At 46.1% G+C, this 24,991-nt stretch overlaps 2 protein-coding genes and 1 long non-coding RNA gene across 4 annotated transcripts in view; 1 reads left to right on the top strand and 2 right to left on the bottom strand.

Moving 5' to 3' along the window:
• Positions 1-2,314: 2,314 nt before the first annotated feature.
• Positions 2,315-3,638, bottom strand: LSM10 (LSM10, U7 small nuclear RNA associated). Its single transcript, XM_083369088.1, has one exon. The coding sequence runs from the start codon at positions 3,485-3,487 to the stop codon at positions 3,110-3,112; it is 378 nt and encodes a 125-aa protein (XP_083225214.1). The 5' UTR covers positions 3,488-3,638; the 3' UTR covers positions 2,315-3,109.
• A 9,455-nt stretch (positions 3,639-13,093) lies between these two features.
• On the bottom strand, positions 13,094-20,344 carry LOC310644575. Its single transcript, XR_014493313.1, has 3 exons — positions 20,162-20,344; positions 18,809-18,926; positions 13,094-13,484 (listed from the first exon to the last, which is right to left on the bottom strand). It is a non-coding gene; the product is annotated as an uncharacterized lncRNA (long non-coding RNA).
• Positions 20,345-22,554: 2,210 nt separating this feature from the next.
• Positions 22,555-24,991, top strand: part of STK40 (serine/threonine kinase 40) — a 51,827-nt gene continuing 49,390 nt past the window's right edge. For both annotated transcript variants that reach the window (XM_083369147.1, XM_083369148.1), the window contains exon 1: positions 22,555-22,635. In XM_083369147.1, coding sequence (XP_083225273.1) covers positions 22,632-22,635 — 4 coding nt within the window. In that variant the 5' untranslated portion in view covers positions 22,555-22,631. The remainder of the gene's footprint in view (positions 22,636-24,991) is intronic.

The raw sequence follows: 24,991 nt of genomic DNA on the forward strand, positions 1-24,991 counted from the left end.
AACTCCCTCTCTATGCAAACCCAAATCTCACCTCCACCCCCGACTGGATTCTGCCATTCCCAAGGAGGAAAGAGAAGACAGGGGAGTTTATTGTCCCATCTCTATCCCTTAGATGTAACTTTTTGTTTATTCAGCCAGCCTGTTGGCCATTGCAATAAGACCGATGAAAGGAACCCTCTCCCTCTGAATTGTGAACAACTAAGAAAGTGGGTGGGGAGCATTCTGGCTCTTGCCGATGAAAGGAATCCTCTCCCTCTCTGATTTACGAACAAACAAGAAAGGTGGTGGGGGTAATTCTGGCTTGTATCTCTGGATGTAATGTGAAGGGAAGGAAGTAATTGTGGCAAATGGACTGAGGGTTCTCCCTTTCCCACGAGGGGTTTGACACCTGAGCCTTCACTGATCTGGGACTGACCAAATGGACTGAGGGGTGGGGTTTTGCTCGGGGACATGTTAAAAATACCAGATCTGTGAGATAGTTTTTAGATCCTGTCTATCCTCTGTCATCCATGTCTTAGTAAAAGTTCCTGCTTGGACAATCTTGTCTCCAAGAGTTTTTTCTTTCCTAAGATGTGGATTGGAGTAGGTTCTGACACACAGTTTGCAAGCAACAACCTACTACCAGAGGACACACTATGGTTTAACAGACACAATGCAATAAAGCCTAACTCGGGTTGACAAAATATAACATTCCAACAAAATCAAATTATGGCCTAATAGTATTAATATTCCTATAACATACTTATTACTATCACCCACTACAATCCATTTTTGCTAGAACTAGTGTGTTGCATAAATCCAGCCTTCAAATACACAGGAACAAGGCATGGTTTTGTTGACAGAGCCTCATTATTTTTAAGTAGTTTTTTACAGGCCAGGGACCATAAAGGGAAGTAATGTGAAGAACTGACCCTGGAATTCTGGGCTGTTTCATTTTTGTGTGTCTGGGTTTTCCACAGATAAAAAAGGGACATTGCTTACCAACCTTTGCTTATTTTGTAATCAGAACGAACAAATACAAAAAACTCCAGAAAATCCAACCCATTAGCCACAAAATCAGTTTTCATTTCTGACTGATTAGAAATTACTGTAATCCAAAGGCATCCACCATACAGCGCTTCAACGGGAGGGATGAAAAGACATCCGCCACGGCTTCTGGTTTGCGATCACTATGCCGGCGGATGTGTGGGGAGAGTGTTCTCTTCACCACCCGGTTTTCCTCCATTGGGAGACCCTGAAAAGGGTTGAAAGTCGTCCTGGAGGGGCAACCACTGTGAGGAGGACCTCTGACTGATCGTGGAGCGGCGGCAACCCCTCCATTTGATCCAGAGTAGCTCCTCTGGACCGACGAAGAAAAGATCGGCCATCAACATGGCCGATCACTAAGCTGTTACCAGTCGAAAGCCAAAATCACCACCAAGCACAACGAAAGCAACGCGGAGGAATTGGGTGAGACCTTACCTTTCTTATATCCCCAACTACTTTCCTGTGGGAGCATTTTGAAAATTTCTTCCCCCCTTTGGAATCGCATTTGCCGACCTGGGGAATTAAAGCTTTGAAAAGAAAAGAATAACTAAACTAAATAAGTAAATAATTGGACTTGCATCTCTTGGATATTTGGGGTCCCAAAAAGTTCCTATTTCTACAGGGACCTATTACCCTATCTACTTGTTAAGCTGGAAATTTTTTTTAAAAAACTGGATAAAAGCCTAATTTGAATTTGGAAAAAGACTTTACATGCTATCAGGAATATTGTGTGGTGAAGCCTGGTATAGCAAGTGAATTTTTTTTGACTGTGAGACCTGCTTACAGACTAGATTTGTCCTTGGTACTATCTAAAAAAGATAAGAACTTGAAACAGCTGGTGGTGAAAACAACTTCTAGGAATAGTGGAGGTGAACATTCACTGACTTCTATCAAAAATAGTCTCCACTAAAGAACTATCTGTAAATACTACCGACAACTTATGGGTAGTAAGTTGAAACCGGAAGAAGACCAGACTGAAGTGACAACAAATATACTAAACCAAACATGGAGATTTGAACTATTAGGGCAACAATTCAATGAATACAAAGGAGCCAGTTCCTTTGAAAAATTGACAACTGGATGGCCTCCCTTGACTCAAATAACATGTAGGAATGAAGGGAGATCCACTTCAGGATTTAAAGGTGCTGGTATGGAAGCCTGCTTGGCACAAAAAGAAAGCCAGAGTCAGACTTAAAAAATGGGATTTTTTGATTTATAATAGAAGAGCCTAAAACTTCACTAAGTGAAATGAAAATTAGCTATTAGAATATAGTCTTGAAGTATACAGAAGTGGGATTCATACAATAAAGGATACTTTATTAGTTAAGTGATGAGGTACTAGGATGAGAAATAGAATATATCTGAAATAAAATACGAATGTATTTAAGTAAGCAATATGTGTATTTTGGATATGACAACTACTATGTAATGGAATAAAGGAAATTTGGGTTACCCAAAATCTAAGTATTATGGATTTTAGAGGCTAAATTGGAACACTGTAATTGAAATTAGGTAAAATTTAAAAACAGGACACCGGTATGTATAAATAAAAATATATTGATAAATGTCTTAACTGATCGTGTTATAATTAGAATGTGATAGTAATTAAGGGAAATAAAGGGAATTTTTGATGATGTAACCTGAGACATGTACAAAAGATCTTGTTATTGGACTACTGATTATCCAATCACCATGCCGCTTCCTAAATATTTGGATGTAAAATTGGAAAATTAATAAACCTTTAAAAAAATGTCCAACACCTCCCTGCTTCAACAGGCAGTCTGAATTTTAAAGCTTATGAGTTTATTCTTGAGGGGGGGGAAAGCAGTTCAGGGTGGGGAGAGAATATTAACAGAAAAGCCTTTGAAGATGTTCTTATTGGAAGACGGTGGTTTATATTCTGACAAAGGAACGTCACCCTCCGATTCCCCTTTGAACCGGCCTGGGAGCTGCTTGGTCACACCGAGCAGGGAAGCAGCCACGGATTTCCCAAGAGAGCGATACGTCTTCTCGGGCACATTTCTCCTGAAGCAAGCAGGTTTCCAGCCCCGGCTCTCCACGTGTCCGACTGCCACCGGACAGGTCACTTGCCCGCTGGCTTCGGCCGAAGGAACTCGGTCCTGCCCTTGCCTCGGTCGCCGAAGGTGCGGACGCGGTGGATGAGCTGCAGCTGCTGCTCGATCGTGGCCCGGATGTCCACCTCGTCTGGGATGTGGACGTAACGGACGTTCCTGCCGGTGATGAAGAGGTCCTGCAGCCGGCAGGCGCAGCCGTGGCGGTCGGTGAAGGTGGCCTCGCCCAGGCGGACGTTCATGAAGGCGTCTACGTTGACGATGCGGCCCACGGCCACGCTCTCGTCGCGCAGCTCCACAGTGGTGACGCGGCTGTGCAGGCCCTGCAGCAGCAGCACCAGGCTGTTCTCCGCGATGGTGCGCTCCTTCACCGAGTGGCTGATCTCCATGGCGGCCCGGGGCGCGGCTCAGCCGGAAGACCCCGGGACCCGCATCCCGGCACCGCCCCGGCTCGGAAGGCCGACCGACGGCGACCCGGATCTAAGGGGCGAAAACGCGCTAGGCCCCCTGCACGGCGAGGCCTCGCCTCCAAATCCGCGATCCTATTGGCCGGCGAGTTCGTCGGCTCGAGTGGGAGCGATGCCATTGGCCCGGCTGCGTGGAGGGGCCGAATCCTGGACGGAAATTCGGCCCCGGAAGAGGCGCTTCCCGCCTTCCGCACCCCTCCCCCTTCATCATCCCCACAGAGGCGGTTTCACGGTTGTCCGGCCCATCTCAGCCGATGGCGGACGAGGTTGTTCGCGTTGTGCATGGCGCCGTTTAATTGCTAGTGGTCTGTCTGAAATCTCCCTTCCAGGTTATGTGCAGGATGGGGCTGCCCGAAGACTGAGAGAAATAGGAAGCGATGGGAAGTCTGGTCAATGATTTCTAAAGCGAGGTCATATCCAACAAACTGCAGTTCAGCGGTGAGAAAAGGTTCTGCTGTTAGAAATGAAGGAAGACACCACCACCCCCAGATAGAAGAAGAAATCTGGAGGCAGGAAGAAAATTTAATCACAACAGTTTAAATCTTTCCAAAGTAGAAATAAGCCCTCCCCCAAAAAAGAATTAATTTAAAAAGGACTCGTGATTTAAAAGAAACACTGTCTAGCTCATTTTCAGAACCCACAGCCTCAGTCTAACCCAAGTGCAAACAAACAGCTACAAAGTATCCACTTGAACAAACACTGAAGATAAGCTTAATCACAGGAATGCAGGACCTGCTACCGGCAATTAAGACCCACAGGATTAGAACAGAAACAGAAAAATAAAATTAATGAAACACATCAGATTCTTTCCTGAGACAGGGATTAATTTTTAACCTTTTTTCTAAACAAGATTGGATAAAGAAACTAGCCCATCAATAGACACTGCTCCACAAATCAGGAATGACAGTTTGAAAACTCAGAAATTCAACTAATCAAAATTGACAATTTTGAAAATCCTGGGAAGGTATAAAGAAGCACATTTGGAGACCACACTTTCTAGCTAACCAAAAAACTTTGCTGAATGTCACTCACCTCAGTTTCTTGCCATTAAAAGACTTCTTTCCGGCAGCTCTGCTTCAATTCAGTTATGTCTTTGCATCCCTGCTGGAAGAATCCCCAAGGGAGGGGCTCTTTCCTCTCCACAAGAATGGAAAACCAAATGCACAGATACAGATAAGGTGGTACCTGGTTCAACTGTGAGAGCCATCCAGGAGTCCTAGTGCAGCAGAGGTATAAGAAGACAGCATTTCCCCTCAGAGAAAAAAAATACTTTGGGAAATATTAAAAAGGTAGAATATTATATTTTCCCAAAGGACCTTAAAAGGCAGGAACCCCCCCCCCCACCCCCAGTCTCTCTGCCCCAAGCAGAAACCAGGTCTGTAGAAATGCAGACCTAATCATCCTTTCAGAAAAACTAGAGCCAGGAAGCTCGGAGCTGATGACATTAGAAAGATTGTCAGAATCCATTTATATTTCATTTCTAACTATCTTTTCTGTGCAAACCCAAATCTCACTACCACCACCACCTGGATTCTGCCATTCCCGAGGAGAGAGAACAAGTATAGGTTTTTATTGCTTTCACTTCCTCAAATGTAACCTTTTGTTTATTCCGCCTGCCGTAATTTATTCCGTAATTGATCACAATAAGATCAATTACTCTCTCACTAGACATTTTCTCTCCCATCTTACGGGCAACTAAGAAAGGTGGTGGAAAGGGGAGGAATGAAACCTTCCAGAATCTGGTTTGTTTCTCTGGATGGAATGTGAGGGGTGGAAATGATCCTTCTATGAATGGACTGATGTCTCTCCTCTACCCATGAGAGGTTTGCCACCTGGAACTTGGCTGATCCAGAACTGACCGAACGAAATGTGGGGTGGGGCTTGCTTGGGGACATTTAAAAATATCGATCTGTGAAGGGATTTCTCAGATCCTGTCTATTATGCCCGCTATCTTATATTTCTTAGTAAAAGTCCCTGCTTGGACAACCTTGTCTCCAAGAGTTCTGCTTTCTTAAGATGTGGATTGAAGTGGGTTCTGACATTAGACAGGATCTGCATTAAGAGTCAACCTGGAAGGAAGAACCTTACTGGGGGACTTTGCAAAAAATACAATGTCTAATGACGAGGCAGGGAAGGAGGGAAGCCCCATAGAAAGGGAACTTTCCCCCCGACCGAAATCCCACCAACTATTGGAAGCTGAAGCATCATATTCCTCCGGGGAAGAGGTGGGAAGATGCGCAACCACAAACTGTGGTGGTCAATGGGCATTGGAAGGAAAAGAAGTGGGAAAAGGCATCAAGGAAAGTGACCCTGGGACGGGGCGGCCACCAACCACCATGGAAGCAAGAGATTGAGAGTTTCCTGCACGTCAGCAGAGAGGACAGGAGTTATGCAGCACATGCAGACTGGATCCTAGAGAAAGCTATTGACCTGATGAAAAAACCCTTGGCTCCCTAAGGGAGGAGAAACCTGAGTTCCACAGCTGCACCAGCGCCTGGAGCTGCAGCTGGAGAGATTGGGGGGGGATCCAGAACCTGTAGCACCAGGCGCGTCCACTGAACCCAGAGCTACCACCTCAGCAGCACCCACCGCCCGCTGATCCACAGATGGTGATCAGGATAAAGAGGCAATACTGCCAGTGGCGTAGGCACTGATCTATTCAAAGACTCCTACCTCTGGTAGTGAAATTCAGGGGGGAGCCGCCACGCTTGGGTTTTTTCCTAACTCAGGTCCTCAGTTATATGGAAGAATATGGACGGGAAATCCCCAGAGACAAAGTCCGTATCCGCATTGTGCAATCCACCCTGGACGGACCAGCTGCAGACTGGGTGGTGACCCTGCATGACTCCAATGCCCCCGAACTCAATGACTTCATGCAGTTCCTGCCATCCTTGAGGAGGCGATTTGAGGACCCCTTGGTTGATCATAAGGCCGGGAGAGAATCAAAATGGTGAGGCAGAGCAGACAGCCGGTGGCTGAATATACACAAGAATTCCAGGCCATTGCCAACAAGCTGAACTGGCCGGAAGACATCCTCCTTAGCCATTTCAAAGATGGGCTAAACTACGACCTGTATGAGGGGGATAGAGGCTGTAGAATCCCAAACCCCTGCCAAGGAATGGGAAAGAACTCCAGTCTATATCGCAGGGGCGGTGGACACCTCGGAGGACAGCTCAAAGGGTGAAACCTTGGTAAGTGGATCCATTCCACCAATCCTCAAGACAATGACTATATTAGCCCCCTCCATGCCTGAAGCTGTCAAAGTGAAAGCCTTAATAGACTCTGGCTGCACCTGCTGCCTCATTAGCCTGATGCTAGTGGGGAACTTGGGCATTCGGTGAGGAGACTAAAGCAACCTGTCTCCTTTGGCCAGTTAGATGAGTCCATAGCAGGGGGGTACCAGTTACCCTGGCGGATGCATTATCTCGCATGCCCCACTGACTCTAAACCACTTATGCCCAAACAACAACTGGCAGCACCAGTAATCACCAGGGCCCAAGCTAAAATAAAGCCACAGGTGGATACCCAAACTGGAATTGAATTCCGAAAGTCTTTGGAAAGTGATGAATAGTTCCAGAAAAGTAGACATGTGCACAATCAAAGACGGACTACCCTGGGTGGGTGAGAAGTTATACATACCGGCCACCTAGAAGATCAATTTCATGTAGTTGTGCCATGATACAAAATCAGCAGGACATTTTGGGTTTGTAAAACTTTTACATTTAACTAAAATTACATGGCCAGTTGCCAAACGTGCGCGATGGCTAAGAGGCTGCAGGGAAAGTCGCCCGGACTGTTACAACCAGTGGCGAACCCCTCAGCCCCCTGGAAAGAAATAGCCATGGACTTTATAGTGGAATTACCAGAAAGCAATGGGAACAGTGTCATTTGGGGGGTTACAGATCTGTTTTCTAAACAGGTACACTTTATCCCATGCCAAAAGATTCCCACCACAAAAACCTTAGTGTCAGGACCCACCCCAATCCACATCTTAGGAAATAAGAACTCCTGGATCCAAGTTTGTCCAAAAGGAAAAGTTTACTAGGATGAGATCGGTTGTGGCAATACGAGACGGGATCTGACATTGAGTTACATTTCAATACTATATAAAGCATTCTCGTTTCAACTCCCTCACCTCAAATCCATTTGGTCAGGCTCACATCATTTACTTAGGTGTCAGGCCCTTTCGTGGGAAAGGGAAATGTCCTTATTGTTATTGCTTTATTCCTTTCAGTTCCAAATAGAGATGCAACCCAGATCTCTCTCTCTCCCCCTGTTCCCCCCCAGATCAAAAGCTTTCCTGGTCTTTGAAAACAGCCTACTGCAATCTGAATAACCATCCTCTCCCCCCCACTTGGAGAGATGGCAGAATCCCGAGAATAAGCAGTATTCTAACCATACTTTATGAAATGTGATATAAATGGATTCTGACACTTAGCAAAACTATTCATGCAGCACATTTACAGACTGCATGGAGCGCCTCAATGCTCAATTTAGGTGCAATTTATGTCAAAGTTTTGGAAGGAATCTTTATCACTCTTAGGAATTACTCAGGGACTGACATCTAGTCATCCTCAGGGGAACGGTCAATCGGAACGTGGGAACTCTGTACTTGAGCAATACTTAAGATGCTTTATTAATTTCCAGCAATCAAATTGGACGGATCTACTCCCTTTTGCAGAAGTTGCTTACAATAACACAGTCCACTCCAGCACAGGCTACACTCCTTTTCAAATAGCCACTAGTCAAAGCTTCAACCTTATGCCAGAACTAATCCCAACCAAACCGGAAGTCCCATAGCTGAAAGAATGGATGGCACAATTGCAAAGCACCTGGCCAATCGTCAGGAAAGCTTTAGATGAAGCTAGGCAAGCATACAAAGCACAGGCAGAGAAAAAGAGAGTTGACTGCTGGGAGAAATATCAACAACCTAAGATATGCAGATGATACCACTCTAATGGCAGAAAGTGAAGAGGAACTAAAGAGCCTCTTGTTGCAAGTGAAGAAGGAGAGTGCAAAATTTGGGTTGAAACTAAACATTAAGAAAACCGAGATCATGGCATCTGGCCCTCTCAGTTCCTGGCAAATAGATGGGAAAGAAATGGAGGTAGTGATAGATTTTATTTTTCTGGGCTCCAAGATCACCGCAGATGGGGACTGCAGCCAAGAAATTAAAAGACGCTTGCTCCTTGGGAGGAAAGCCATGGCAAATCTAGACAGCACACTAAAAAGCAGTGACATCACCCTGCCAACAAAAGTGCGTATGTCAAGGTTATGGTCTTTCCAGTTGCAATGTATGGCTATGAAAGTTGGACCATAAGAAAGGCTGAGCGCCAAAGAATTGAGGCCTTTGAACTATGGTGCTGGAGAAGACTCCTGTGAGTCCCTTGGACTGCAAGGTGATCAAACCGGTCAGTCCTAGAGGAGATCAACCCTGACTGCTGTTTAGAAGGCCAGATCCTAAAGATGAAACTCAAATGCTTTGGCCACCTAATGAGAAGGAAGGACTTACTGGAGAAGAGCCTAATGCTGGGAAAGGTTGAGGGCAAGAGAAGAAGGGGATGACAGAGAATAAGATGGCTGGATGGTCACTGAAGCAGTAGGCGTGAGCCTACATGGATTCCAGAAGATGGTAGAGGACAGGAAGAATGTTGTCCATGGGGTTGTGATGGATCAGACATGACTTCGCAACTAACAACAACACTTCTCTATGTACCATATCAAATCCTGCTGTAAGGATTTGAAAGCAGCAAGCAGGGGTCTCTTCTTATAGGCATATTTGGCAATTAGATGGTTCAAGACAAAGCAGTTATCAATGGTAGATCTGCTTTGTCTAAAACCTGCTTGTTCTTCTGTGAGGATATTGTTTTCCTCTACCCAGATTTAAATTCTGTTCAAAAGGTACCTGGCATATATTTTGGCTGCAATGTCAATCAGGCTGATGGGCCTGTAATTACTAGGATCCTTTTTATTCCCTTTTTTATATATGGGGACAACTATTGCCATCTTCCACCCATCTGGTATATGGCAGGTGTTATTTATGTGTGTAAAAAGACCTGCCAATACAGGGCTGCACCAATTGGGAAATTTCTTCAATAATTCTGCTGGTAAAAAATCCTCACCTGGAGCTTTATTGCTCTTTAAGTTTTTAATGATGTATCTCCTTTTCTGAGACTGGTGGCCAAGTGGGGGAGGGAGTTTTAGGGTTTACTAAATCACTGTTTAAAGACAGTTTCTCTACTGGTTCAGTGGGAGCAAACAAGCTTTGCAGAGATTGGTATGTCCAATGCAAATCTCCGTTCCTTCAGGATACCTGCTACAGAGTGCCAAAATATTACTGAGTTATGACTTCTGGCAGCCAACTTGAGTTCTGACCAGATTGAAAAGGCAAAACTTTTTTTCTTTAATTTTATAGTTTTTTAATATTCCCTTCTTGTGTGCAGCATCTTAGCTTGTATATGAGCAGTAGGATTCCTCTGGGCAAGCCTCATGGCTGCCTTCAATTTCTTTTTCAGTCACTGGCAACTCGGGCTCTTTTTGTAGCAGGTTTAGCTGTTAGGTGTTTCTTCAGTATATTACAGAGATTGGAGAATGCATTGAAGGCTGACATCCAGTCAGTAGTAGATGACTGGATTGTTCTAGCCCACGTAGTAGCATTCTCTGTTTTAAGGCATTCTAATATTGCCTTAGTGTGTACCTCAGCTCAACCATCTCCGACACTCTCTCTTTAGATACTGAGCTGAATAAACGTATTGGTAAAGCGGCCACCACATTTTCCAGACTTACAAAAAGAGTATGGCTTAATAGGAAGCTGACAGAACATACAAAAATGTTCTGTCTATAGAGCCTGCGTCCTGAGCACACTCTTGTACTGCAGTGAGTCTTGGACCCTTTACAAACAGCAGGAGAGAAAGTTAAACACCTTTCATATGTGCTGTCTCCGACGTATTTTTGGCATCACCTAACATGACAAAGTTCCAAATAGCGCAGTCCTGGAATGTGCTGGAATTTCTAACATGTATACACTATTGAAACAGCGACATCTACGCTGGCTTGGGCATGTTGTGAGAATGATCTGGATTCCGAAAGATCTCCTGTATGGAAAACTAGTGCAGGGAAAGCGCCCCAGAGGGAGACCAGAGTTGCGATATAAGGATATCTGCAAGAGGGATCTAATGATCTTGGGAATGGACATTAACAGCTGGGAAACCTTGACCTCTGATCGCTCAGCTTGGAGGCTAAAGACGCAGCATGGCCTTCTCCAATTCGAAGAGACACTTGTGTGGCAGGCACAGTCCCGGAACCAGCGAAATCTGGGGGCTGGACAGGGGACAGATGTATCTGCCCTCAGTGTGGAAGGGACTGCCTCTCTCACATTGGCAATATCACACTTACAGGCTGATGGTCGCTATTGTCGCTAAGGTTTACTGTGACCTCTGAAAAGAGATCAACTTTATCTCTAGACACACAAGAGATCCAGTATGCTGCTTGAATTGGCCGAGTGGTATGTATAAAGGGTATGTGTAATTCTTATCCTTACCTCCCAAAATTTGAAGATTACCCTTAAAAATTAAGGAGACTAGGAGCAGGCCAGTGGCAATAATTTTGCAGTCTCTCGAGAGCCACTGAGGATGGTTATCAAAGAACTCCCCTGGGACTCCCTTCTTCTGGGCGAGTTCATACAAAGAGGGACCCAGACTAACGTTCAGATCTCCTAGTAATACCACTATGGACTGAGGGTACAGTACAGATATATCTTCTAGGATAACTTCCAAGCCCATCTAGTATTCAGAGTTATAGTGCCGGGATGTGCTTGGAGGAATATACACATTTACCAGTATTAACTCAAACTGTTCATATTCAAATTTGACAGCTAGGAAGTACGGATACTTATCTTTGTTGTATAGTTTTCCCCCCTGCCATTGCAACTCTTGCTTTATAAGAATGCATAGCCCACCAGAGGGTGTCCCTTTGTTTTTTGGGCTGGGAAGGCCCATCCCTGAAAGCCTGGCAGTTGTACTGGTTTGTCCACTTCGGTTAACCAGGTTTCTTGAAAGGCTATTACATCAAATCTAAAGAGAAAACTCATTAGTCCACTATCAACCATCCGTTTCCAGCCAGCTACGTTCCAGGTCATCTGTTTGGGGTTCTCGGAGGCAAGGTGGTCTGGCTTGGTTGGTTGGCTAGATGGTAAAAATGCTGGATGTCAACTTTACGTTGGAGCCAGGTCGATATCATCTATGCTTCCCATATAAACACAGTTGTTGTGAGGTTCGATATTTTTCCTTGTGGGCTGCAGAACCTGTTGTTGCTCTCTGTTGCCAGTGTGCCTCTGCCCTTGCTCCAAGAATGATTTTTTTTTCAAATGGGCAGGTACTCTGGCTTAAGTCTATAAATGTAGATTTATGTCCATTTTTGGAGGTGCGTAGCTGAGGATTCATCTTGTGAAAAGATGTTGTGGGAAATTCTAAATCAAATGAGGATGGAAGCTGGATTATATCCTTAGTGTTTGTCAGCTTAGGGGGCACTGTGTGATGAAGCCCTTTGTCTTTCAGTTGTTTCTTGGAGGCTGGGTCGGTCAGTGCAATTACCCCACTGTCAGACTGTGTGACAGTACCTTTTTTTACTATTGAGGTAAAGGCAGATTGTTGATTAAATATATTGTCACAAGGATGTGCAATTAGTGGAGCCAAATTAAATAGAGGCTGTGCTGAAGATTGAGTTACTGTCAGTGCCTCTTTTAGGTCATCTAATCTTTGAATGATATTAACTTGCCCAGGTTCTGGCATTGCACTGCTGACCTGACAGTTGTGCAGAAAACCATCATTGACACCCTCCATAAGGAGGGAAAGCCTCAAAAGGTAATTGCAAAAGAAGTTGGATGTTCCCCAAGTGCTGTATCAAAGCACATTAATAGAAAGTTATGTGGAAGGGAAAAGTGTGGAAGAAAAAGGTGCACAAGCAGCAGGGATGACCACAGCCTGGAGAGGATTGTCAGGAAAAGGCCATTCAAAAGTGTTGGGGACTTTCACAAGGAGTGGACTGAGGCTGGAATCAGTGCATCAAGAGCCACCACACACAGACGGATCCTGGACATGGGCTTCAAATGTCATATTCTTCTTGTCAAGCCGTTCCTGAACAACAAACAACGTCAGAAGCGTCTTACTTGGGCTAAAGAAAAACAGACCTGGTCTGTTGCTCAGTGGTCCAAAGTCCTCTTTTCTGATGAGAGCAACTTTTGCATCTCATTTGGAAACCAAGGACCCAGAGTCTGGAGGAAGAATGGAGAGGCACACACTGCAAGATGCTTGAAGTCCAGTGTGAAGTTTCCACAGTCTGTGTTGATTGGGGAGCCATGTCATCTGTTGGTGTTGGTCCACTGTGCTTCATTAAGTCCAGGGTCAACGCAGCCGTCTACCAGGAGATTTTGGAGCACTTCATGTGTCAGGACCCACCCCAAACCACGTCTTAGGAAGACAAAATTCTTGGAGTCAAATCTATTCCAAAAAGAATCTTTACTATGACATGCTTGGTTGTAGGAAATGAGACAGGACTTAATATTATTCCATGAACTAAACCCTTATATAGAGTTCCCGGTTTAACCCCCCTTAGCCCCATTTGGTCAGTCCCCCATCCTTTATCTCGTATCATCCCTCTCATGGGAAGAAGGAACTTAGGACCTTTCATGTTTATTGCTCTCTTCCGTGACACAAGCCAGATGCTAGCCCTCCCTTTTGTTTCCCCAGTTCAAAAGGCTTCTCCTTTCCTTTGAAATGCCTAATACCGGTTCAATACACATCCATTCTCTTCTCTTCAGGAGATGGCAGAATCCATGGAATAATGTTTTAAACATACATTTATGAATATGATATAAATGGATTCTGACAGTCCGCTCTCCTTAGAAAAAAGATGTGTCCATCTGTAAGGGAAGAAAAAAAAGAAAAAAAACATATGTAAATGTTAATTCGGTTTGTTCGGATATTCTGTATGAAATCTCTTAAGCAGCTTTGGTGCTTTAACGTGGCATTTGCTGACCCATTCATTTTCTGAGGAGGGGAGGTGTTTCCAAGCCACTAAATATTGGGTTGTTCCATGATGTTTCCTGGAATCCAGAATTTCTTTCACCTCAAAATGTTGTTCCCCTTCCACCATGATGGGAGGTGGTGGTGGTGGAATTTTTGTTCGTAGAGGAGATTGTTGTTCTCTCTTTATTAGACTGCAGTGAAAGATTGGGTGTATTCGTCTAAGATTTTTAGGTAGTCCTAATTCAACTGTAACTGGGTTTATGATTCTTTTAATTGGAAAAGGTCCAATGTATTTTGGTCCTAGTTTTTTACAGGGTTGGAGAGACTTAAGGTATTTTGTAGACAGATATACCATCTCTCCCACCTTGAACGGTGTGGGATCGGTTCTTTTCTTGTCTGCCTGTGTCTTGTGTGCTAATCTAGCCTCTGTTAACGCTTTTCTGACAATAGGCCAGGTGTATTGTAACTGAGCAATCCATTCCTTTAGTTCTGGAATTACCAGTTCTTTTGGGGTTAGATCAAGTATGGGGTTGAAGCTCTGGCCTGTGGCTACTTGAAAAGGAGTGTAACCTGTGCTGGAGTGAACTGCGTTGTTATATGCCACTTCTGCAAAAGGCAGTAGGTCCGACCAGTCCGACTGTTGGAAACTTATATAACATCTTAAATATTGCTCAAGTACTGCATTAGACCGTTCCGATTGGCCATTCCCCTAAGGATGATGACTAGATGTCAGTCCTTGGGTAGTTCCTAACAGAGATAAAAATTCCTTCCAAAATGCTGAGGTAAATTGCACCCCCCGTCAGATATGATGTGTTGTGGTGCCCCATGCAATCTGTAAATATGCTGTACAAAAAGTTTTGCTAATGCTTTTGCAGTTGGAATTTTTGGGCAAGGTATGAAATGGACTTGTTTAGAGAACAGATCAGTGACAGTCCAGACAACGGTGTTTCCGTTGCTTTCTGGTAGTTCTACAATAAAATCCATGGCTATTTCTTTCCATGGGGCTGAGGGATTCGTCACCGGTTGTAACAGTCTTGGCGATTTCCCTTGTAACCTCTTGGCCATTGCACAAATTTGACAACTGCTCACATAGCTTTCTATGTCTTTTTTCATAGATGGCCACCAAAATTGCCTTTTAGTTAAGTGTAATGTTTTTACAAACCCGAAATGTCCTGCTGATTTTGTATCATGGCACAGTTGCAAGAAATTGGTCCTCTGGGTGGCAGGTATGTATAGCTTCTCACCCACCCAAGGTAACCCATCTTTAATAGTGCACACATGCCTATTTTTCTGGAACTATTCGTCCCCTTCCAAGGACTTTCGGAATTCTATTCCGGTTTGGCTATCCACTTCCGGCTTCATTTTTACTTGTGCCCTGGTGGTGACTGGTGCTGCCAGTTGTTGTTCTGGTACGAGTGGTTTAAAGTCAGTTACCCGTGTGCTATTATATTGGGGCATGCGAGATAATGCGTCTGCCAGGAAGTTCTTCCCCCCCGGCAAGTGTTTGAGAGTGAAATTGAATCGGTGAAAGTGTTGGGACCAGCGGGCTTGCTTAGGAGTGAGTTTCCTGGGCGTTTTTACTGCTCCTAAATTTTTGTGGTCAGTCCAGACCTGGAAAGGTATTTTATTTCCTTCCAAAAATTGACGCCAAGTTAATAATGCTTCCTTCTCCCATATTGGCCATCGTTGTTCAGTTTCTGTAAGTTTCCTGGATGTATATGCGCAAGGTTGCAATGCCCCCTCATCATTTTCCTGTAGTAATATGGCTTCGACTGCTACGTCGCTCACATCTGCCTGTATTACAAAAGGTTTGTTGGGATCTGGGTGTTTGAGTACAGGTTCCGCAGAAAAGAGTCTCTTTAGCCTCTCAAATACTTTCCAGAGGTCCGATATTGTTCTATATACACTCCTTGTTTTATTGATTGCATGTAATATTCTAATTTTCTGAGATTGTGGATTTGGGGTTTTCATGAGCTGTACGCCATAATCATCACAATTATGACAAATCACGGTTTGAACTATCTTGCTTTGCATGTAATGAGTCTATCTCATATATTAGTTTTCCCTTTTAAGTTGCATTACTGAAATAAATGAACTTTTGCACAATATTCTAATTTTTTGAGTTTCACCTGTATGATTTCAGAGTTAACTGAAAGATAAAAAGGATGTGTATAAAAAAAACAGAAAGAGGGACACATAACTAAAACAGAATAACAGCAAGTAGCCTGAATCTACAAGGACCAAGTCAGGAAAGGTAAGGCTCAGAACGAACTAAGACTTGCAACAAAATAATTTTACATTTATTTCAACAAATAAATACTGTAAGAAAAAAAATCAAGTAAATGTTCAGTCTACTAATGGGAAAAGATGACAAGGAGGGTAGCAGAACAGAGAGTAGCAGAGAGAAAGTGGTACTGCTTAAGACCACAACCTATACTCCTTGATAAACTAGGAAAAGGTGGAATAGACAACATCACCACCAGATGGATCTGTAGCTGGCTAACAAACTGTACTCAACAAGTAGTCTTCAATGGCACTACATCCACATGGAGAGAAGAAAGGAGTGGCGTACCACAAGGTTTCATCTTAGGCCCTGTACTCTTCAGTATCTTCATCAATGACATAGATGACAGAATTGAAGGTCTATTCATCAAATTTGCAGATGACACCAAACTTTCAGGAGTAGACAACACCCTAGGATCCAAAAAGATCTTGACAAACTTGAACAACGGGCCTATCCAACAAAATGAGTTTCAATTTGGAGAAAAGCAAAGTCTTACACTTAGGCAGGAAAAACCAAAGGTACAAATACAGATTGGGCAAGACCTGGCTTAAAAACAGCAACTGTAAGAGGGACCTTGGAGTCCTAGTGGACGATCACTTGACTATGAGCCAGCAGTGTGCAGCAGCAAACAAAAAAGCTAACACAATCCTGGGTTGTATAAACAGAAGCATAGAATCAAGATCATGCAAAGTATTATTACAGCTTTTTAAAACCCTGGCTTACTGCAGCCAATTTTGGTCACCATATCACAAAAAAGATGTTGAGACTTTGGAAAAAATTCAGAGAAGAGCAACTAAGATGATCAAAGGCCTGGAGACTAAAACATATGAAGAACGGCTATGGGACTTGGATTTGGCTAGTCCACGGGTCGGCAACCCGCGGCTCCGGAGCCGCTAGCGGCTCTTTGAGCCGTCTCCTGCGGCTCCCAGTCGCCCGGTGCACGTGCACCACTCCGAACGGGAGGAGGTGCGCGTGCACCACTCCAAAGGTTTGGAGAGCTGCGTGCGCACCTCTCGGAACAGGTGGAGGTGCGCGCGCACCACTCTGAATGGGAGGAGATGCGCGCGCACCACTCCGAACGGGAGGAGATGCGCGCGCACCACTCCAAAGGTTTGGAGAGCTGCGCGCGCTCTCCAAACCTTTGGAGAGGTGCGTGCGCACCTCCGCCCGAACACCCGTTTGGAGACCTGCTGGTGCTGCACCAGCAGGTCTCCAAACGGGTGTTCGGGCGGCAGTTTGGTGGTCCCGGGGGTGGCTCCGGCAGTGCCCGGGCTGAAGGCGGCACCGCAACCCAACGCCCGTCACCACGGAGACCCGTCGCCGCTGGCATGCAGGTGCGTCCACATAAAAAAAGTGGAACCGCGCATGTGTATCCATGCACGCGCATGCGCAAAAAACAAAACGTTTTTGTTTTATGCACTGGCTAACGGCTTTTGGGGGGGGAAGGGAGGGCAAGACTGTCAAACACCGGCGCTAAACCGAAGAGGAGGTAGAGCAGCTCTTCCCAAGATGCAGCATAAACGTGGGGAGGCGAGGGGGAAACCTCAATGCTTCACTTCCTAAGCAGTCCTAAGGATCGCTAATTTAACAAAAACAGAAAAATAAGAAAAGGGGAAATCGTCGGGAGGGTGTGTGGGGGGGCCGGGCGGAGTGGAAGGAAGAGAGAATATAAAATGCTTCAGGCGCCAGGATTTCTCTGCCTGAAGCGCTTATAAACACCGTTGAGAAAGTTTGTGTCAATAGCCTTGCGGCCCGCTTGAGGAATCTCCTCAGGCGCCACTTCTTGGATTATTACAGTCAGGTTGGCGGCCTCTCTCCATTGGTGGAGTCCTCGCCACCAGCTGCTCCCTGGCCCACCGGAGAGAGACCGAGTTTTTTTCCCCTTTTCGGTCGCTCACATAGCGGCCAGGTAGCTCAAATCTTGTTCCCCTTCCGCTTCCTCTGAGATCGATGCAGCTCCCGCTTCGAATAACTCATTGCTGGGTTGAATAAGCCCCTCAAATCCTTTCCGCGAGTCTACTGGGGGGGGAGGGGGAGAAACGGCGATTCTTATAAAAACCCCTACCACCATCCCATCCTCAATCCTATCCCAAATCTGCTGGGATCTACTTCGCCGCGCTTTGGGATACACGTGACCTGCTAACTTAAAAGAGCCCAGCTACAAGATGAAGCATGTTGGCTTAACTCGGGACAGGAGGTGGGAGGGGGATAAGTACCGCGAGAATCAGACCGTTGCCTGAACCGTGCGGCTCCTTCCGTCTGTTCAGACGGCGAAGTTGGAGAAGGGGAGTGGGGGGGAAACTTTACGTCAGTTCCAATTTACACGGAGGGAAATTCGCCAATTCCGCAATTACAATATCTTCCCACCACTCCGCTTCTGCTAATGGTTTCATATATTTTAAACATGGCATTTAAGGGAGGGGGTGGGTGTTTGGCTCCCGCGACCTCTCATTTTTTTAGTCTCAAGGTTTGATTCACTGAACAAACATGTGCGTAACGCATTTACTGTATTTTCCTCTGGACTATCCTAGCAGCGTGACTTGGACATTTTGTTTTATGCACATGCGTGTGCGTGGATGCACGTGCGCGGCTCCCACTTTTTTTTTATGTGTGATGGAACCGGTTCCCAGTGGCTCTTTTGCTTTTTCAGGTTGCCGACCCCTGGGCTAGTCTAAAGAAAAGAAAAAATAGGGGAGACATGATAGCAATGTTCCAATATCTGAGGGGCTGCCACAATGCAGAGGGGGCCAGGTTGTTCACCAAAGCACCAGAGGGAAGAACGAGAAACAATGATTGGAAACTGATCAGAGAAGGAACCTGGAATTAAGGAGAAACTTCCTGACAGTGAGGACAATCAACCAGTGGAACAGCTTACCTCCAGAAATCGTGGGCGCTCCATCACTGGAGATTTTTAAGAGGAGACTAGACATTCACCTGTCTGTGATGGTATAGGTTCTCTTGCTTGAGCAGGGGGCTGGACTAGAAGACCTCCAAGGTTCCTTCCATCTCTGTTCTGTTCTGTTCTGTTCTATTCTATTAATTCATTCTTTTCCTGTTTTATGTAAAAGAAAAAAATTGTCCAACCTATCAGAAGGACTACTGTAGAAGACAGAATAAGAATACAAGCCAAATAGGCAAAAAAATAAAATGTCAAGCTATGAAGATTCTTTTCATTATGACTGCCATGCTGCTTCTAGCTTGCCTACAGTTGCGAGGGGAGGGGGGAAGGTTTGGTATCCACAGGTGGTTCCTATCAGTGTGACAGCCGAGGTCACCAGAGACAGGTTTTGGCCAATAGAAACTTTCTTCTCATAACAAGTGCATGAAGACTAATTGGACAGTGTGGCCTGTCACAGAGAGTACCTGCATTGAGCAGTACTTCTGCCATTTGCGGAGGTAGCGTAGAACAAGGCAGTATACAGCAGCATCACTTTCACTCCATTTAAATTAGCCACAGAGGTGGAGTTCTTGCCAATGCCAGAGTGCCCACAGGAGCCTCCCTCCTCCAGCACCTTAACTGAGTGGGTGGATTCATTCCAACATGTTTGGAGCAACTCAAAGAAAGCTTTAACTAAAGCAGCTGAAAGTCAGAAAAAACAGGCAGACAAGAAATGAGTTCCCCAGGGAACCTTCCATGTAGGAGATGAAATATACATCCCTGGCCCCGGCCGCACATCCCTCCTCTTTCCCCATTGGCTGAGGTACTATGAGGTTTCACTCTTTCCGACCGCCTCCTACATATTTCCTGCTACATACTAAATCATACATCCTATGTACATTAAAATTAGGAGATAATTTATGCAAGGTGTGTCAGTTAATATTAATCAACTAATTGCACATGCGCAGTTGCTGGACTTCTAGCCCCCTTTTTATGACCTTTTAGAAAAAATAGGTTCTTTCTTGTTTTGCTACTTATCTTCTCTTACGGATGTATTGATAGCTTGTCTTCTTCCTTTCCCACTCTTAAGACCCAGCTAATTTTTGCCTACGTGTTTCACTTAGCATCCTTTCTTTGTGCTCTCCTTTCCTGGTTCTCATCTCCATTCACCTAGTAAATTTCCACTGCAGCATATTCAATTTTAAATTTCTCTTTCAATATTAAAATTTTTGAAGACCTTTCATTTGCTTCTATCACAAGGGAAAAGTTAACAAGCTATAATGTTCATTCATTTTGTTTTTCAGATTCCCCCAGGTCAGACCTTATCATTGGACCCTATCCAACAAAATGCAATTCAGTACTGAGTGATCTTACACATAGGGAAGAAAAATCAAATGCACAGGTAGTACCTGGTTCAACAGTAGTGACTGTGAGAGGGATCTAGGTGTCTTTGTGGACAATCACTTCAATAGCAGCCAGCCATGTGCTGCAGCTGCCAAAAAAGCCAATGCAATCCTAGGCTGCAGCAACAGAGGAATAGTATCAAGATCACATGAAGTAATAGCATTGCTTTATATGCACTGGTAAGACCATACTTGGAATTCTGCATTTAGTTCCTATCACAATGCAAAAAAGATGCTGGGACCATAAAAAGAGTGCAGAGAAGAACAAAATATTCTTTGGGGGGCTTTGAAGGCTAAAACATATGAAGAATGGTTGCAGGAACATCTAGTCTAGTGAAAAGGAGGACCAAGGGTGACAGGATAACAGTGCTCCAATAGTTGAGGGGCTGCCATAAAAAAGGAGGTCAACCTATTCTCCAAAGCACTTCAAAGCAACACAAGAAACAATGGATGGAAACTAATCAAGGAGAGAAGTAACCTAGAACTAAGAGAAAATTTCCTGACAGAACAATTAATCAGTGGAACAACTTGCCTCCAGAAGCTGTGGGTTTTCACTAGAGGTTTTCAAGAAAAGATTGGACAGCCATTTGGGAATGGGATAGGGTCTCCTGCTGGAGGAGGGGGTGGACTAAAACAGGGCTTTTCAACCCATGGTACACATACCACTTGTGGTACTTTGCCACATGGCAGGTGGTACTTGATTGCTAGCTAAGTGTAGCAGGGGAGGGGAATGAGCCTAAGCAAGCCAAGCCTGAAGGAGAGGAAGAGGCAGCTGCAGCTGCAGGAATGTCTGGGCTAGGCAAAAGCCCCAGGAGCTGGCAGGGCTCCAGCTGATTGGCGCTTCCAGAAGCAGCTGGAGCTGGAGGTGAACTGAAGAAAAAAAAGGGGGGGGAAGAGAGGAGAGGCTATAAAAGAACATGGTTTAGGTGGGGGAAGGGGAAAAAGAAAACAAGAAAGGCTTAATCCTTTTAAACAAATGTAATTAGTTTTAGCCCCTTTAAATTGTCTGTGGCTTCTAGAAAGTTTTCATTGAAGGTAAACTGGCTTAATTTTAAACTAAAGCTTTTCGCAATTGCTGGAGCCTTTCTGTCTTAGATTGCAACATTGTGACACATGATGCAGCTTAAAGAGAAAAACAACAACGCAGTTTGTGTTTATTTTCTTGCTTTGCACTTGATTACTGTGTCTTTAAGGGTACAGGGAAGAGATTGGTGTGTGTGTGCGTTTTTTCTGTCACTCATTTTCCAAATATGTACTACTTGCCTCTCGGTGCTTTCTAAATTGTCTCTGAAGCTCATAGGGTTCATGCCATAGGGCAGACATGTCAAACACAAGGCCCGGGGGCCGGATCCAGCCCACGAAGTGGTTTCATGTGGCCCACAAAGCCATCCTGGAAAGAGTGAGGGAACGGCCCCCACTGCCTTGGCCCTGGTCCAGAGACCCTCCTTCTGCCAGAGACCCTCAGATCTGTCCCACTCCTGCCCAGGCCCCCATAGGCACCCTTGATGGGAATGATGTAGAGCTGACCACGCCCACCCAATAAGCCACACCCACCATGGCCATACCCACCCGCCCTCCCCCCCAAGGCAATCACAATGCTAATGCGGCCCTCAAGGAAATTGAGTTTGACACCCCTGCCATAGGGTTTATTACTGGAATTGCAGCTTGTAGGGAAATTTGTCCTCCGAATAAGGTGTAAAGCAAATGGGAAGGGCAGGTGTTAAATTCTTCTTTCAGAGCAAACTAATGAATCCAAGGAAAAATGAATGGGCACTCTGCACTTATGCTTCTGCATTGGAGCAAAACCGTGGCCTTCTTGCACCGGCTGTTATACACCTTGTAGATGCATGTACGGTCCCCTACTCCAAAAACAGACCTGGCCGCTAGAACAAAACCCAGCTAGATTCAGCTAAGCAGATCCCGTTTCCTAAAATCACGTCCCACACTTTAAATATTTCTCCCGTCCAGTCACAAAATCAGAACTTGAAGCAACTGACACCCGGGCCCCTCGGGCCGGCGCTAGAGCAAAACAGTCCGGATCAGTTCAGAACGACGGTCGGGCCCTTTTCCGTCGCTGGGACCGAGGATCCGCCTTGGGGCGAAGAGGCTCTTCTTCCTATTTTCCTAGCAGGCCTCGTGACGGGCGGTCCCGCACGGCGCCACCAGAGGACGTCGCCTGGGCTGCCTGAGCCACCCCGGTTACCAGCCTAGAGGCGGAGAAGCCGAAGCCAAGGCCGCCTCTTCGCGGGGGTCCCGCGGGCCGAACTGCCCAACCGCAGCGCCGGAAGCCCCGGGACGAAGGGGGCGGGAGGGCGCCCACGTGCTTGCTAGCCCAGCCAATCCGGAGGGCGGGGCCGGCGGCCGCCTGACGTCTGCTGCGTCACGTCCGCTGCAGGGGCCGAGGCGGGCGCCCGAGCTGGAGGCGGCCAGGCGAGCGGGGCCGGCGGGGCCGGGCCCGGAGGCGGCGGCAGCGGCGATGGGTGAGAGGGCGCGGCCACGGGGGCCCGGCGAGGCAAGGGGCTCATTCTCGGCTTCCGCGCGGCGCTAGCCGGAGCCCGACGGCCGGCTTCCGTCGCATCGGGCGCCTCCCTCCGGCGAAAGCGTTTGGCACTCGCCCGGAAAGGGACCGCGGCGAGCCCCGCGGGGCTCCCGAGGCGGCGGTTGTGTGGGAGAAGCCGCTGCGGCGGCCCGCGATCTTCCGAGCCGCGGAGGGGGGGCGGAGGTGCTGCCTCGGGAAGCGGCCACTCCGGGCCGCGAAGAACCTCGGACGTTTGGGGGCGGCTCCTTTCCGAGCGAAGGAGGCCCCGCCTCGCCCTCTGCGCGCCGCGGTGCTTGGGCTGCGGCTTTGTGGACGACGTGGGGAGCGACGGTGGGATCGCCTGGCCCTCCGCTCCCCTCCTGGGACAGGCCCGTCTGCGGGAGGAGGCGACCCTCCAGGCCTGGCCGTTGGCATTCCCTCAAGGAACATTAAATGCCTGAGGTCAGTTAAGAGGTCTGTAACTTTGCCAAGCGAATGAGCAAAGGCCCGGCTTGTGCTCCGGGGGCCCGGTGCCTCCCTTACTGTAAAGCCATTTAGAAGTGCTGATTGTGAAACCAGAAGCTCACATTGGAGCTGTCAGCCCCAGTCAACGTGCCTTTGCGAATGAGAGTGAGAAGCTATATCGTGCCTGTATGGTTGGGATGGTCGACTTACACCAGTGGCTGTAGCTTCTAATGTGGCTGACCAGCCAAAATGGCCATCGGTTGGGTTGGAATAGTCAGTTCCAAGTGCAGTAGCCCTCCAGACTTCTCAGCCTTTTAAAAAGAGGTGCTGTAGAATAACATCCAATGTACTGAGGCATTAAATCTGCCACTAAATGGAGATACCAAGCACCGGGTGCAGAAGAAGCCTGTGCCTCCAGTCAGTGGTTCAGGTGACTGACCTGCCCCTTGGGGCAGCAGAGGGCTATTTTTTTGAAGCAGGCAACTGGTCAGGCCTTGGTGGTTACAGGGCAGAGAACAGGTAGTTCCAAAATAGAAGACTGGCAGATTCCAAACAGCAATAGCCTAGCTATATTCCTTGTTCTCCAATAGTCTGAGAGGTGAGAGCATCTCTCAGACTATTGGAGTATTATATCTGGAGATCATAATATCCTTGAAGCATAAGAAAAATGCTAATCTTCCTCTCTACCTTCCCTCTATGAGATGAGGTATCTGTGCCAAGCAATGTCTGAGAGCAAGTCTTTTATAAATTTGAGTAGAAGGGTTCCTTTCAGTCTGGTTTCTCTCCAAAATTAAAGAAACACAGGTAAGAGAAACTGTTGGAAAGGACCTTGGAGGTGTTATAAATAAAATAGAATAGAGCTGGAAGGGACCATGGAAGTCTTCTAGTGTCCAGCCCCCTGCTCAAGCAGGAGAACCTATACCATCTCAGATAAGTGACTGTCCAGTCTCTTCTTAAAAACCTCCAGTGATGGAGCATCCACGATTTCTGCAGGCAAGCTGTTCCAGTGGGTAATTGTCCTCACTGTTAGGAACTTTCTCCTTAATTCCAGGTTTCTTCTCTCTTTGGTCAGTTTCCAACCATTGTTTCTTGTCCTGCCCTCTGGTGCTTTGGAGAAGTTTGATACCCTCTTCTTTGTGGCAGCCCCTCAAATACTGGAATACTGCTATTATGTCTCCCCCGTTTCTTCTTTTCTTTAGACTAGCCAAACCCAAGTCCTGCAGCCGTTCTTCATATGTTTTAGTCTCCAGGCCTTTGGTCATTTTAGTTGCTCTTCGCTAAACTTTTTCCAAAATCTCAACATCTTTTTTGTAATATGGTGACCAAAATTGATTGCAGTATTCCAGGTGTGGTCTTACTTTGATTTTTCCTGCCTAAATATAAAACTTTGGTTTTCTCCACATTAAAGTTCATTTTGTTGGATAAGACACATTGTTCAAATTTGTCAAGATCTTTTTGGATCCTGAGCTTGTCTTCTGGGGTGTTGGCTATTCCTGCCAATTTAGTGTCATCTGCAAATTTGATGAGTTCCCCTTCTATTCCCTCATCTAAGTCATTGATGAAGATATTGAAGAGTACAGGGCCTAAGACGGAGCCTTGTGGTACCCCACTGCTTATTTCTTTCCATGTGGATGTAGTGCCATTGAGGATAACTTGTTGAGTACAGTTTGTCAGCCAGCTACATATCCATCTGGTGGTGATGTTGTCTATCCCACCTTTTTCTAGCTAACCAAGCAGCAGGTTGTGGTCTACTTTGTCAAATGCCTTACTGAAATCTAAGTATATTATGTCCACAGTGTTTCGCTGGTCTACTAATTTAGTCACTTTATCAAAGAATAAAATGAGATTGGTTT

The sequence above is a fragment of the Vipera ursinii genome (genome assembly GCF_947247035.1).
Source record: "Vipera ursinii genome assembly, chromosome: 9".
Lineage (NCBI taxonomy): Eukaryota > Metazoa > Chordata > Lepidosauria > Squamata > Viperidae > Vipera > Vipera ursinii.

Bases quoted from the DNA above. Each gene is read 5' to 3' on its own strand.
- LSM10 (XM_083369088.1), bottom strand. From the start codon at position 3,487: ATGGAGATCAGCCACTCGGTGAAGGAGCGCACCATCGCGGAGAACAGC.